This window comes from Salvelinus namaycush, chromosome 8 (genome assembly GCF_016432855.1).
Source record: "Salvelinus namaycush isolate Seneca chromosome 8, SaNama_1.0, whole genome shotgun sequence".
Taxonomy (NCBI): domain Eukaryota; kingdom Metazoa; phylum Chordata; class Actinopteri; order Salmoniformes; family Salmonidae; genus Salvelinus; species Salvelinus namaycush.
In genome coordinates, this window is record NC_052314.1 from 10,202,048 (window position 1) to 10,218,361 (window position 16,314).

Below are 16,314 nucleotides of genomic sequence, written 5' to 3' on the forward strand. Positions count from 1 at the left end.
ATTTTCCTGTCCTGCTAAGCATTCAAAATGTACTTTTAGGTGTCAGGGAAAATATATGGAGGAAAAAGTACATTGTTTTCTTTAGGAATGTAGTGGAGTAAAAGTAAAAGTTGTCAAAATTATAAATAGTAAAGTAAAGTACAGATACCACAAAAAAACTAGTACATTAAAAGTACTTTTTCTTAAGTACTTTAGACCACTGCTGTTTTGACTCATCACATACGCTGTTGCTAATATTTATTATCTATCCTGTTGCCTAGTGACTTTATCCCTACCTCTATGTACATATCTACTTCAATTACCCCGTACCCCTACACATCGACTCAGTACTGGTATGTATATACCCAAGTTATCGTTACTCATTGTGTTAATTCCTTGTGTTATTATTTTTCTATTATTTATCTTTTTTATCTCTGGAAAAGGCCTGTAAGTCAGCATTTCACTGTTAGTCTGCACCTGTTGTTTACGAAGCATGTGACAAATAACATTTGATTTGATTTGATGAGGCTTATGTTATGCCCATGTTTAATGTTGTTTATTTAACCTGTAGGAAAAAGGAAGCTGTTGGTTCTACTTGAAAAGGCTATGTTACAGATGTAGGATCTTAATCTGATCGTCATGTTGCAGGAGAACCTTCCTTTAATGCAGGACATTTAAAGGTCATGAACAGTCAAAATCATGTTTTTCATTAAATTGGATGATATTTGAAGGGAACCAGATCAAAGTATGATGACCATAGTATGAAAAATGACTGTTGCTTCCCCTCCCACATGTCAAACACTTGGATTCATGATTCATGAGGGGACAAGGTGACATCCCCTTAACTCTCATTTTAATACACCAATGGTAACATGATATTCTCTTACCTAATTTAAATAAGTACCGCCTCGTATCCAACATCGGAGAAGGCGTGTTGGCAGAGGGGCGAGGATTATATACTCTATTGGTGCCAAAAAATTTGGTAAACTTTCCAAATGTCGACAAAACAAAATACGCTAGACAAGGTGGGATCTTTTTGTGAATTATGAATTATGCGAGAAATGTCAGTGGAAATGCTTTTATGCGCAAATGTTGATATAATAACCATCATGCGATGACATGTTGCTTTGTCCTCCCACTACGACTCATCGGGAAAGTGTGCAGTTTATTAGGCTACAGATGACATAGTGAACATAAAAATACTTTTTGCGGTAAAATTCCCATGTACCGAATAAAAAATACATTTGAAATGGGTTTCCATCGTATTTTAAACTCTACTGATGGTTTTCTCACAAAAAAATGTGTGTTATGTAGCGAATGTGCCCATTCTGGTATTGGCAGGTGCGCTCTAGGCTAAAGGAAGCAGATACAGATACAGTAACTTATTTCATCACGCACAGCCTTTTATCTATTTGATGGAAACACATCTCTGGTGGGAAAATGAGCATGTTTTAAAAAAAAAATTATTAACATAAAAATCTGTCGCAAATTGGATGGAAATCTAGCTATTGATGCACTTTCAATATTATTTGAGTTGCTTTGTGTATCACCAAATTTGCTTGAGATGATTTTACTGCAACACTGCTCACTGCATCCATGTTACTTGGCATAGTGTTTCAAAGAGCTGTCAGTCAAGGTGAGCTCATGATTATAAGCTCCCCGCCCACTCAGCCTGTCTTTTCAAACTTCCTGGTAGTTAGCCATGTAAAAAAAAAAGTACTTTTCACTGTTCAGGACCTTTAAAACGTGTAGTGTATTTGAGTTTTAAAAAGGCTTCTGAAGTTTGTAATTTCCACTCTGAAATTTCAGGCTCCATTTTCCCTTAAGAAAAATGTATCAACCCTTCAAAAATGTCCATTAATTAGAATCCACATAATAATTCACATTTCCTGTTGCTGCAGGATTATTTTCCTGCGATAGCAAACAGGCGTAAATTAAGATCCTACATCTGTATGACATTCGGTTCTTCTCTACCTTTACTAAAGCATTCCTGAACACAATTGAAAGACATCATTGGAGAAAATATATTCAGTACTTATCCCTGTCCTGTAAGAAGCCCTTATTTCTGTCTGTGCCAGACATACAGTGGCTTGCGAAAGTATTCACCCCCCTTGGCATTTTTCCTATTTTGTTGCCTTACAACCTGGAATTAAAATATATTTTTTGGGCGGGTTGTATAATTTGATTTACACAACATGCCTACCACTTTGAAGATGCAACATAGTTTTTATTGTGAAACAAACAAGAAATACGACAAAAAACGGAAAACTTGAGCGTGCATTACTAGTCACCACCCCAAAGTCAATATTTTGTAGAGCCACCTTTTGAAGCAATTACAGCTGCAAGTCTCTTAGGGTATGTCTCTATAAGCTTGGCACATCTAGCCACTGGGATTTTTGCCCATTCTTCAAGGCAAAACTGCTCCAGCTCCTTCAAGTTGGATGGGTTCCGCTTGTGTACAGCAATCTTTAACTTCTTATGGCTGCAGCCCGGCGTCGGTACACTTATGACAACAGCCACTTCAAGTGCAGGGCGCGAAATTCAAAAGATATTTTTTTTAAATATTTAACTTTCACACATTAACAAGTCCAATACAGCAAATGAAAGGTACACATCTTGTGAATCCAGCCAACATGTCCGCTTTTTAAAATGTTTTACAGCGAAAACAGCACGTATATTTATGTTAGCTCACCACCAAATACAAAAAAGGACAGACATTTTTCACAGCACAGGTAGCATGCACAAAGCCAACCTAACTAACCAAGAACCAACCAAACTAACCAACAAACAACTTCATCAGATGACAGTCTTATAACATGTTATTCAATAAATCTATGTTTTGTTCGAAAAATGTGCATATTTCAGGTATAAATCATAGTTTACATTGCAGCTACAATCAGAAATTGCACCGAAAGCAGACAGAATAATTACAGACACCAACGTCAAATACCTAAATACTCATCATAAAACATTTCTGAAAAATACATAGTGTACAGCAAATGAAAGACAGGTATCTTGTGATTCCAGCCAATATTTCCGATTTATTAAGTGTTTTACAGCGAAAACACAATATAGCGTTATATTAGCTTACCACAATAGCCAGAAACACATGCCATTTCCCAGTAGCAAAAGGTTAGCGATCGTAACAAACCAGTAAAAGATATATAATTTTTGACTAACCTTGATATTCTTCATCAGATGACAGTCCTATAACATCAGGGTATACATACACTTATGTTTTGTTCGAAAATGTGCATATTTAGAGCTGAAATCAGTGGTTATACATTCTGCTAACGTAGCTACTATTTCCCACAACGTTCGGATATTTTTCTGACACTTTTTATGACACACATATTCTGACCAAATAGCTATTCATAAACATAACTAAAAAATACATGTTGTATAGGAAATGATAGATCCATTAGTTCTTAATGAAATCGCAGTGTTAGAATTCTAAAAAATAACTTCATTACGACATCCAGCTTCGGTATAGCTAGAGTACCCAAACGTTGGGCGCCGACGACTAGTTCACATGCACGACAGATATATGAAATAGCATCATAAAATGTTTCTTACTTTTGCTGATCTTTCATCAGAATGTTGGACAAGGGGTCCTTTGTCCAGAACAGTCGTTGTTTGGATTTAGAACGGCCACTTTCCCTCTCGATTTAGCAAGCGCACTAGCCAAGTGGCACGAATCGCTCCATCGTCAACAAAGTCAGAGAACGGAACACGGCAAAACTCCCGAAAAAATTTCAATAATCTGATTAAACTATATTGAAAAAACATACTTTACGATGATATGGTCACATGTATCAAATACAATCAAAGCCGGAGATAACGGCAGCTAAACAGAAGGCAAATCCAGGTACCACCTCGCGCTCTCCAGAAAACCGGAAATGGGGGACACGTCATACAAAGAGCTTGTATTCCACTTCAGACCAAGATAAACACTACATTTCTTCTCTCACCGCCTCTTGACATCCAGGGGAAGGTGTATGACGTGCATGTATACTCATACGTATCATGCCCATTTATAGGCAGGAAGTAGAACAGAGCATCGATTTCAGACTTTCCACTTCCTGGTCAGGAAGTTTGTGCCAAATGAGTTCTGTTTGACTCACATATATAATTCAAACGGTTTTAGAAACTAGAGAGTGTTTTCTATCCAATAGTAATAATAATATGCATATTGTACGAGCAAGAATTGAGTACGAGGCCGTTTGAAATGGGCACCTTTTATCTGGCTACTCAATACTGCCCCTGCAGCCCAAACAGGTTAAGTCATACCACAGATTTTCAATTGGATTGAGGTCTGGGCTTTGACTAGGCCATTCAAATACATTTAAATGTTTCCCCTTAAACCACTCGAGTGTTGCTTTAGCAGTATGCTTAGGGTCATTGTCCTGCTAGGAAGGTGAACCTCCGTCCCAGTCTCAAATCTCTTGAAGACTGAAACAGGTTTCCGTCAAGAATTTGCCTGTATTTAGCCCCATCCATAATTTCTTCAATTCTGACCAGTTTCCCAGTCCCTGCCAATGAAAAACATCCCCACAGCATGATGCTGCCACCACCATGCTTCACTGTGGGGATGGTGTTCTTGGGGTGATGGGATGGTGTTCTCGGGGTGATGAGAGGTGTTGAGTTTGCTTGATGGCCAAAAAGCTCAATTTTAATCTCATCTAACCAGAGTACCTTCTTCCATATGTTTGGGGAGTCTCCCACATGCCTTGTGGCAAACACAAAATGTGTTTGCTTATTTTTTTCTTTAAGCAATGGCTTTTTTTCTGGCCACTTTTCCATAAAGCCCAGCTCTGTGGAGTGTGCGGCTTAAAGTGGTCCTATGGACAGATACTCCAATCTCCGCTGGGGAGCTTTTCAGCTACTTCAGGGTTATCTTTGGTCTCTTTGTTGCCTCTCTGATTAATGCCCTCCTTGCCTGGTCCATTCGTTTTTGTAGGTGGCCCTCTCTTGGCAGGTTTGTTGTGGTGCCACATTCTTTCCATTTTTTATAATGGATTTAATGGTGCTCCATGGGATGTTCAAAGTTTCAGATATATTTTTTTATAACCCAACCCTGATCTGTCCTTCTCCACAACTTTGTCCCTGACCTGTTTGGAGAGCTCCTTGGTCTTCATGGTGCCGCTTGCTTGGTAGTGCCCATTGCTTAGTGGTGTTGCAGACTCTGGGGCCTTTCAGAACAGGTGTATCAGATAATGTAACACTTAGATTGCACACAGGTGGACTTTATTTAACTAATGATGTGACTTCTGAAGGTAATTGGTTTCACCAGATCTTATTTAAGGACTTCATAGCATAGGGGGTGAAAACATATGCATGCACCACTTTTCCATTTTTTATTTAAAGTTATTTTTTTCATTACATTTCACCACCAATTTGGACTATTTTGTGTATGTCCATTACATGAAATCCAAATGAAAATCCATTTAAATTACAGGTTGTAATGCAACAAAATAGGGAAAACGCCAAGGGGGTGAATACTTTTTCAAGGCATTGTGATCTGAAAGTGATTTGAATGTTTTAACCAAATTAAAACTGACATTAAATATGTTAGGGAATTCTTGCTAATACAAATTAGAAACATTTCCTGTCTATGTATTGCTACTTATCTGTTCATTCAGTGCTGTGAAGAAAGTCTTATACCATAGTTAGTGTTATCAAGGGGGCTCTGATTTGAAAACTGTCATTGATTTTACATGATCTGCATCAGAGTGCGAATTATACTGTAACATTGGGGGGTGGGGGGGGGGGCGGATGTTGTATGGGCCTAATTGTAAAAACATGTAATTTAACAGTAAAAATGTATGACTTTCTGATGTGGCATGAACACAACCTGTCATGATGCTGATTGTTAAACAAATCACTTAAAAAAGTAGGCTACTTACACACGTTTGTCATCTCCAAAATAATTCCAGCATCCAAACAGTGCACTATGCACCCGCCATTTGATGAATGGAAAGATCTGTTATAAAACATCAAAAACTGTAATGACATTTGGTGATTGTCATTAGATGCTTCTTGCTGACAAATTTACATTTTTTGGAAAACGTAAAGTTGGGACACCTGAAAAGTGGCTGAAATATGGAAAGTGCAGCCACATGGAAATACATGGTTTAAACCATGACAGAGAGGTGGTGGTGTTTTTTAAATTTGGAATAAGCTATTATTTTCATATTTAGCAATGTAGCAGTTAAAAAACAGCATTTTAACAAATAGGAGAATAGTGAAATTAGCATTATTTAGTGCCCCCCCAATAGATTGACTTTTGTTGCGTTTAATGGGGCTCATCTCTCATTCAGGGGGTTGAGCCCCTCCCCCACCGGCCATAATTTGCTCTCTTGTCCGATAAGTAGTTTAAAGAATATACACTGAGTGTACAAAACATTACGAACACCTTCCTAATAAGCATTCCACAGGGATCCTGCAGTCATGTTGACTGCAATGTTTCCCACAGTTGTGTCAAGTTGGCTAGATGTCCTTTGGGTGATGGACCATTCTTGATACACACGGGAAACTGTTGAGCATGAAAAATCCAGCAGCATTGCAGTTCTTAACACACTCAAACTGGTGCGCCTGGGGCCTACTACCATTCCCCGTTCAAAGGCACTTTTTTCCAGCCTATTCACCCTCTGAATGGCACACATACACAATCCATGTCTCAATTGTCTCAAGGCTTAAAAATCGTTCTCTAACCTGTCTCCTCCCTTTCATCTACACTGATGGAAGTGGATTTAACAAGTGACATCAAAAAGGGATAATAGCTTTCACCTGGATTCACCTGGTCAGTCTGTCATGAAAAGAGCATGTATTCCTAATATTTTGTACACTCAGTGTAGGTTAGAGTGCATATATTTCTTCATTAGAAAATAGAAAATTAAGTGGAATTTCTTACAGGAGGCAATCCTAGTTTTTAAGTTGTTTAGTCTACATGCGTCTGAAATAATGTCAACATCAGACATTTGAGTTGGAATAAAGCAGAAAAACAGAGTAGTGGAATTCCGGAGGATAGAACCAGTTCACATTGGGGACAGCTTACCTTGATAATACAGTTGAAGTCGGAAGTTTACATACACCTTAGCCAAATACATTTAAACTCTGTTTTATACAATTCCTGACATTTAATCCAAGTAAAAATTCGCTGTCTTAGGTCAGGTAGGATCATCACTTTATTTTAAGATGTGAAATGTCAGAATAAATAGTAGAGAGAATTATTTATTTCAGCTTTTATTTCTTTCATCACATTCCCAGTGGGTCAGAAGTTTACAAACTCTCAATTGGTATTTGGTAGCATTGCCTTTAAATTGTTTAACTTGGGTCAAACGTTTCGGGTAGCCTTCCACAAGCTTCCCACAATAAGTTGGGTGAATTTTGGCCCATTCCTCCTGTCAGTAACTGAATCAGGTTTGTAGGCCTCCTTGCTTGCACACGCTTTTTCAGTTCTGCCCACAAATTTTCTATAGGATTGAGGTCAGGGCTTTGTGATGGCCACTCCAATATCTTGACTTTGTTGTCCTTAAGCCATTTTGCCACAGCTTTGGAAGTATGCTTGGGGTCATTGTCCATTTGGAAGACCCATTTGCGACCAAGCTTTAAACTTCCTGACTGATGTCTTGAGATGTTGTTTCAATATATCCACATAATTGTCCATCCTCATAATGCCATCTATTTTGTGAAGCGCACCAGTTCCTCCTGCAGCAAAGCACCCCCACAACATGATGCTGCCACCCCCGTGATTCACGGTTGGGATGGTGTTCTTCGACTTGCAAGCCTCCCCCTTTTTCCTCCAAACATAACGATGGTCATTATTGCCAAACAGTTCTATTTTTGTTTCATCAGACCAGAGGACATTTCTCCAAAAAGTACAATCTTTGTCCCCATGTGCAGTTGCAAACCGTAGTCTGGCTTTTTTATGGCGGTTTTGGAGCAGTGGCTTCTTACTTGCTGAGTGGCCGTTCAGGTTAGGTCAATATAGGACAAATTTTACTGTGTAAATAGATACTTTTGTACCTGTTTCCTCCAGCATCTTCACAAGGTCCTTTGCTGTTGTTCTGGGATTGATTTGCATTTTTCGCACCAAAGTACGTTCATCTCTAGGAGACAGAACGCATCTCCTTCCTGAGCGGTTTGATGGCTCCGTGGTCCCATGGTGTTTATACCCGCGTACTATTGTTTGTACAGATGAACGTGGTACCTTCAGGCATTTGGAAACGCGTTTGGAATCGCTGATTTCTTTTGATTTTCCCATGATGTCAAGCAAAGAGGCACTGAGTTTGAAGGTAGACCTTGAAATACATCCACAGGTACATTCCAATTGACTCAAATTATGTCAATTAGCCTATCCGCTTCTAAAGCCTTGACATAATTTTCTGGAATTTTCCAAGCTGTTTAATTCAGACCCTTTACTCAGTACTTGAAGCACTTTTGGCAGCGACTACAGCCTTGAGTTTTCTTGGGGAGGACGCTACAAGCTTGGTACACCTGTATTTGGGGAGTTTCTCCCATTTTTCTCTGCAGATCCTCTCAAGCTCTGTCAGGTTGGATGGGGAGCGTCACTGCACTGCTATTTTCAGGTCTCTCCAGAGATGTTCGATCGGGTTCATGTCCGGGCACTGGCTGGGCCACTCAAGGACATTCAGAGACTTGTCCCGAAGCCACTCCAGCATTGTCTTGGCTGTGTGCTTAGGGTCGTTGTCCTGTTGGAAGGTGAATCTTTGTCCCAGTCTGAGGTCCTGAGTGCTCTGGAGTAGGTTTTCATCAAGGATCTCTCAGTACTTTGTTCTGTTCATCTTTCCCTCGATCCTGACTAGTCTCCCAGTCTCTGGCGCTGAAAAACATCCCCACAGAATGATGTTGCCACTACCATGCTTCACCGTAGGGATGGTGCCAGGTTTCCTCCAGGCGTGATGCTTGGCATTCAGGCCAAAGAGTTCAATCTTTGTTTCATCAGACCAGAGAATCTTGTTTCTCATGGTCTGAGAGTCCTTTAGGTGCCTTTTGGCAAACTAAAAGCGAGCTGTCATGTGCCTTTTACTGAGCAGTGGCTTCCTTCTGGGCACTCTACCATGACGGCCTGATTGGTGGAGGGCTGCAGAGATGGTTGTCCTTCTGGAAGGTTCTCCTATCTCCACAGAGGAACTCTGGAGCTCTGTCAGAGTGACCATCGGGTTCTTGGTCACCTCCGTGACCAAGGCCCTTCTCCCCTGATTGGTCAGTTTGGCCAGGCGGCCATCTCTAGGAAGAGTGTTGGTGGTTCCAAACGTCTTCCATTTAAGACGATGGAGGCCACTGTGTCCTTGGGGACCTTCAATGCTGCAGAAAGTTTTTGGTACCCTTCCCCAGATCTGTGCCTCAAAACAATCTTGTCTCGGAGCTCTACGGACAATTGCTTCGACCTCATGGCTTGGTTTTTGCTCTGACATGTACTGTCAACTGTGGGACCTTATATAGGCAGGTGTGTGCTTTTAAGTTGTAGAAACATCTCAAGGATGATCAATGGAAACAGGATGCGCCTGAGCTCAATTTCGAGTCTCATAGAAAAGTGTCTGATTACTTGTGTAAAAAATGTTATTATACATTTGCAAAATTTTCTTAAACCTGTTTTCACTTTGTCATTATGGAGTATTGTGTCTAGATTGATGAGGAAAATGTTTTATTTAATCCATTTTAGATGAAGGCATTAACATAACAAAATGTTGAAAAAGTCAATGGGTCTGAATACTTTCCGAATGCACTGTACATAGTAAAACATTTAGAAAAAGGACAATTGTTTTAAAGTGTCTGTCCTTCTATCTGAGAGATATAAGAAATACCAACTTTTCATAGAGGAGTCATATTAGTGTTAGCCCAAACTGTTCGGTAGCTACAGACAGACGTTGGCAGATCGGCAGTACTGACTTAAGACGAGTCCGTGACACTTGTGTGGGTCGTAGTGCAAAACAGAGATCACCATCGTGTTTGTGTGTAGGCCAAACTCTTCGGACAATACAGATGTTTTTGTGAGAAGACCGATTATCTCATTGTCTGACAAACACCGCTGTAGCTCTGCCACCTTTCACCGCAGATGCGGAAAGCCAACATTGGCAGATGCAATGGATTGAGATGCAAGAAATATGTCTTGCTTGAACAGACCGATTTTTGTAGGTAATTTTGTATTATGCTAATTCAATTTTCACGGGGTGCGGACATCGACTCTGGGGTCTTGCCCAATGTACAGGTAACTGACAAAGGGCGTTGAGCCACCACAAGCCACCAGAACAGCTTCACTGTGCCTTGGCATAGACTCTACAAGTGTCTGTAAATCTATTGGAGGGATGCGCCACCATTCTTCCAAGAGAAATTCCATAATTTGGTGTTTTGTAGAAGGTGGTGGAAAATGCTGTCTTAGACGCCGCTCCAGAATCTCCCATAAGTGTTCAATTGGGTTGAGATCTCATGACTGAGACACACACACCCTTTAAACCCACTGTGCTCCTTTGAGACCCCTCTTTCAAAGTCACTGAGATCTCTTCTTTTAGCCATGGTAGCCAAACTAGTGGGTAACGGGCATTTTTATAAACAACACTAAGCTAGTGTAACAGTATAACTTTAGTCCATCCCCTCGCCCCAACCCGGGCTGCGAACCAGGGACCCTCTGCACACATCAACAACAGTCACCCACGAAGCATTGTTACCCATCGCTCCACAAAAGCCGCGGCCCTTGCAGAGCAAGGGAAACCACTACTTCAAGGTTTCAGAGCAAGTGACGTCACCGACTGAAAGGCTGCTAGCGCGCACCACCGCTACCTAGCTAGCCATTTCACATCGGTTACACTTGATGGGATGTTAATTGCTTAATTAGCTCAGGAACCACACCTGTGTGGAAGCACCTGCTTTCAATATACTTTGTATCCCTCATTTACTCAAGTGTTTCCTTTATTTTGGCAGTTGCCTGTAGTGTATGGCTTCCAATATTCTGTAGGCACTTTGTGCTTCCCATGTTTCCTTTAAATGTACCTCCGTTAAATTACGTGAAAACATATTTTCAGTGTTGCTCACAGCATTTGGGTTGTGGTGCAGAATAAGTTGTGTGCATAAGCACATAACAAACAAGTGCCCTTAAAAAAATACGTAAGCAGTGAGCATAGAAATGCATTAAAAACATAACAACGAAGAGGAACGGTGACCTTACAGTGCAGTCAAGCTGTCATATTATGGAAGTCAGATTGGTCCCAGGATGCCACTGTCAACTACTGTAGGAGGGCAGGAATGATAAAGTCACATCAGATAATGTCACCTATGGATGTTCCTGTGGCCAGCATCTTTTTGGGCGGAGAGACCTTGTCAGAAAAGCTCCCAAAACCCTTGAACAGTGATAGTGGAGAAAACGAGAGAGAGAAGGAGATAGAGGCAGAGAGGGACGGAGGTTGACGTTTATTGTCATGAATCTTGCCCTGGAGGCAGCACTGAGCAATTTCGGCTAGATGGGCCATCTGCAAAGTCCAAATTGGCTATATCGTCAAAATTCATGAAAACAGAAATGAGCTTTAGGTCTTCATTTAAGGTTATGGTTAAGCATTAGCGTAGTGCTTAAAATCAGATTTTATGACTCTGTGGCTGTGTCAGCTAGTGAACACTCTGCAGGGCTGCCTCCAGTACATGAGCCATCCCAATAAATTCCAACCTGCAAGAGGGACGTAGCCATGGAGACTACATGGAGAGCTAAATTCAGGGGGGAAAACACATAGAGAGACGAGACCTGGCTGTCCTGTCATGTCGAATTAGCTTTTCTCCCTCAATCTTTCTCGCAATCAATTATCATCCCTGGTCAGAGAGGAGCCACTATCAATATGGAAATGAATGGTGCGGATGGTGGGGATTTTGTCTGTGTGTTTGTTTGTGGGTGCCTGCATGAGTGTGTGTGTGTGAAAGAAAAATAATGGTTATAAATATGTCGATACGCACACACACACATCTGTCTCTGTTTACACCATTTATTGTGACACTTGGCCTGCTGTTTGCTAGATTGTTTTAAATAAAGGTCGGTGTTGAGGTTAATGACTATTGTCAGGCCACCATATATCAGGCCACTACTGTCCCTCTAGGTGTGACAGCTCCATTAGCTGCTAAAGTGGCCCACCGTGGAAGGAGCCACATGCCGATATCTCACAGCATACTGTTGTGTGGATGGGATAAGGACTTACATTTCTGACATACAGATGACATAAGGTCTGTTATAGTATATCATAACAGTTCATGACCACACGCATTTTGTTTGTGTAAAACTGAGAACTGTTACAGCAGATGTGTATGATGGAGGAATTCTCTCCCTCCGATGCCTCTTTAAATACTTCATGAGTCTCACCACTTTCAGTGGGCTACGGTAGGTGGGAGTACGTCTGGTGAGCCCTCAAGTCACATTTCAAAATCTCTCTCTCTCTCTCTCTCTCTCTCTCTCTCTCTCTCTCTCTCTCTCTCTCTCTCTCTCTCTCTCTCTCTCTCTCTCTCTCTCTCTCTCTCTCTCTCTCTCTCTCTCAGAAAGATTTCTCTATCCCTCTCACCCTATAATGGAGGCATGTGGATGTCCACAGTAGCAGTGGAGAATTAGAGCATGATTTATCACTGGTGCTCTTAGCAGCGCTGTAAAGACACGCCACAGATTCAGCCCAGTGTCAAGTGTTTCAGCCTTCTGCTCTACAGAGTCAATCACGCAGGGCCGGATTACTTAACGGGCACGTTTGGGTTGGGGGCCCCCTTGATAGCATATGAAAACGGCATAAGAAATGGAAAAATATGTAGAATTGCAGGAAATAAGCTTTAAAACTGACACATTTTCTCTCATCCTCTGAGCAAAATGTGAGGATAGCATGAGATGAGCTATAAATCAACAACTTTTTATTTTTGCCCCATGGCAAAATGTGTTGAAATGCAGGAAGTTAGCTGTTTTCTTAAAAAGAAAGGTGGGCCCCCTGGAGGTAGGTGCCCCGAAGCCCCAAATGCATTAGTCTGGCTCTGCAATCACGGCCATATTAAACTCTGCGCACACTGACCCAGAACCACCCTGGTCTTCACAGTCTCACAACATCAACCCTGGAAGTACTCTAGTCATGTTTGCGTTTTGTAATACCCAGAGGTCTGGGACTCGTGATAATATACTAGGAACACTACAATATGATGGTGATGAGGATGATGATGATAATAAGGATGATGAGGATGATGATAATGATGCTGATGAGGATGATGAGGATTGTGGGGAGGATGGTGATGATGATGAGGATGATAATGGTGAGGATGATGATAATCAAAAGGAAGGCTTAATGTGTTGATGGGTTTTGAGATGAAGATATCAAGATATGCTGATCTACAATATCCCTGAATTAGACGCCAACAACTCTCCATAGGCTACCAGCGGAATGGACGTTTCTTTCATTTCAGCGTTGAGAATGTGGTTCGTATAATGTAAGAGGATAAAGTCTTCTGCATGTGATTGTAATTTCCCAAGTGACATCATTATGACTCTCACATGATGACCAGACCGAACACATCGCATACATGTTATTCAATCATTGCACCCACACTGCTTGCGCTCATCAGCGTGCGTCTGCGTGGCCAGGCGCTAAAATAGAAATTGGTTCTATTTATGACGCTCAACGCGCTGCAAGTCCGGCCTTTCCCACCTCCTCATTCGTTTTTAGAAGCATATACCCACATGCTATCTCCTCGGTGGTTTTTGGGAGCATATACCCACGTGGGTGATTGAAAGATGAACTGAGGTCCACACTCCAGTCGGTTGCGGTAATGCACCTAAAGTTGGTTGCCAACCATCATATAAAGTCCAGAATAAGAAGAAGCCTGAAGGAAGGAGGAGAGATGACTAAAAACGAATTTGGTTTACCGTTTTATCTGTGGATTAGTTGTCGGAGTAGAGGACCTTGTGCATTTCAGGTAAAATAACAACCCAATGTTTATATCCCGGACAAATGAGCTAGCAACAGCAAGATAGCTAGCTAAATTGGCATAAATGTTTAATGCTTTTCAACCTGTGCCCAAATTAATATAATTGGTTCTGAGTTTGTTTTGATATTTCAACCTGCGTGTCCTGATCGCGTCTGGTGCGGGTGGACAAAATCAACGTGTGCACATTGACGCACGCACGTGTTTGGTCTGGTCAGCATGTCAGAGCCACCTAAAGGTACAGACAACTAAGCATCAACATTCCCAAACCTACACAAAAAATTGTAAAAGCAATGTACTTTGATTGGTTAAAGCAATCAATCATATCTTTCTATATGTCAGTGTACCTCTGTTGATCTTTGTTAATTTAGGAAGATGTATTGACATTATTGTAATGTGAACTATTCTTGTAACTATTGTGTTTGTAAATATACTGAACAAAAATAACACTGTCTGTATTAAAGCCCTTTTGTGGGGAAAAACTCATTCTGGTTGGCTGGGCCTGGCTTCGTCATGTCAAATCCACAGATTAGGGCCTCATGAATTGATTTAAATTGACTGATTTCCTTATATGAACTGTAACTCAGTTATATGGTTGACATTGTTGCATTTTACATTTCTATTTTTGTTCAGTACAGTTCAGCATCTGAGGTCATTGCACCGTAGTGAACATTATCTCAACCTGTTTTGGTTTCTTTATTTCTTTTCCTTTATTGTAGTTACCTTTTGCATTATTCATGTCATTCAGTGGCTAAACTTTATGGAAGTTTGCAGTGAATTATGATAATATCTTGTGTGTGTGTGTGTGTGTGTGTGTGTGTGTGTGTGTGTGTGTGAGAGAGAGTAAATCTCCATGTTAGGAAAGATGAGATCTATATCCAGAGGTCAATATGATTTATCTCACTATAACACAATTCAGAGGTTGCAAAAATGCTTTACCCTGAGGTGACCCGTATAAATGGAAATGGAAAACATAAGGGCAGAGCTTGTTCTCTGAAGCCACAGTCCATTGATTGACTTTAGGGTGTATAAACTTCATCTCCATGCTCCCGCTTTTTAAATGATGTTCTAATGGAAAAATAAAGACAACCACAAGCAGACTCTTTGGCCCCTGGAAAAATTAAGTTGTTCACATAGTGACCAAAGGCAATAAAAATTGTCTTTGTTTCAACCCAGATCTTAATCACTTAATGGCAGAAATTAACTCATGGTGATAATTAATCACTTGTTGCCTCTGGTACTCACTTAGCTCTTGTTATCTTATGGCTCTGAAATCCCAGCGTGTGGGAAAAAATCTAACAAAATGGATCAAGTCAATCCCAATGTTCAAGGGTTAACCTGGGACTGACAGAACGTTGGCATATCACAGGTGATTGCAATTATGTCAAACCCACCAGATGCATTTGTATTTACAGCCGGTTTAATTTGTAGCTGTCTGTGAATGAGCTGAGATCGGCTCAAGCTGCCAGCCAGTGAGTGGCATTTGTATTGCTGGCAGGCCTTTGCCTGTCTTTCTTTCTTCCATTCCCCCTCTCTTTGAATTCCAATGAGACAAGCCTGTAGGGCCTGCCCGCACACCCTGGCCTTTGACTGAAGTGAAATCAATCAGGCCTTCAATCGCTCTCTAAAGGACCATTATCCAACCTTCTCTCCTTGTCTAACAGGCTATGCCTATCTGTCTGTGTGTTTTCTGTCTGTGTGTTGTCTGTCTGTCTAATACCTTACAGTTCCCTCTCTCTTCTCCATTTACACTGTATCCAGTTGAAAAGAAACAAAGCAAGGACATTGTGGAATTCTGGTTCTGAAGTTCTTTTGGGATAAAAGACTCCTAAACATGAAGAAATAAAGTTTCAAGTCAGGTGGTTCCGAAAGGTTCTGACAAAGTCACATTGATATGTCCTCTCGTTAATATCCCTATGTGTAACATATAGTAGACGTCTGGGGAGTATATTCCGTTGTGGAATTCAACATTTACTTGTTTGGCATTAAATACTTGGCTTACACTAGGGTTTCCTTGTCTCCATAGATCCCTCAGATCAGCTATGCATCCACGGCACCCGAGCTGAGTGACAATACACGCTACGACTTCTTCTCCCGTGTGGTGCCACCGGACTCCTACCAAGCTCAGGCCATGCTGGACATCGTCACGGCGATGGGCTGGAACTATGTGTCGACCCTGGCCTCGGAGGGGAATTACGGAGAAAGTGGCGTGGAGGCTTTTGTCCAGATCTCCAGAGAGTCTGGTAGGTGGGATGGGGCTCTTTTTACTGGCACAACATGGCTACTCACAGGCTTTTACTGAAACGCTGATGAATATATATTTATTTTTTCAGCTAGATATAGCTGATAATTGTGGGCTGTTTTTGTGACGCCATGCTGAAGGAT

The 16,314-nt window shown here is 41.2% G+C and overlaps 1 protein-coding gene across 1 annotated transcript in view; it reads left to right on the forward strand.

The window, feature by feature from the left end:
- The window catches only part of LOC120051754 (metabotropic glutamate receptor 8), a 190,082-nt gene that overhangs the window by 58,433 nt on the left and 115,335 nt on the right, over positions 1 to 16,314 (forward strand). The window contains exon 2 of the mRNA XM_038998641.1: positions 15,956 to 16,172. Within this exon, the coding sequence (XP_038854569.1) occupies positions 15,956 to 16,172 (217 nt within the window). The remainder of the gene's footprint in view (positions 1 to 15,955; positions 16,173 to 16,314) is intronic.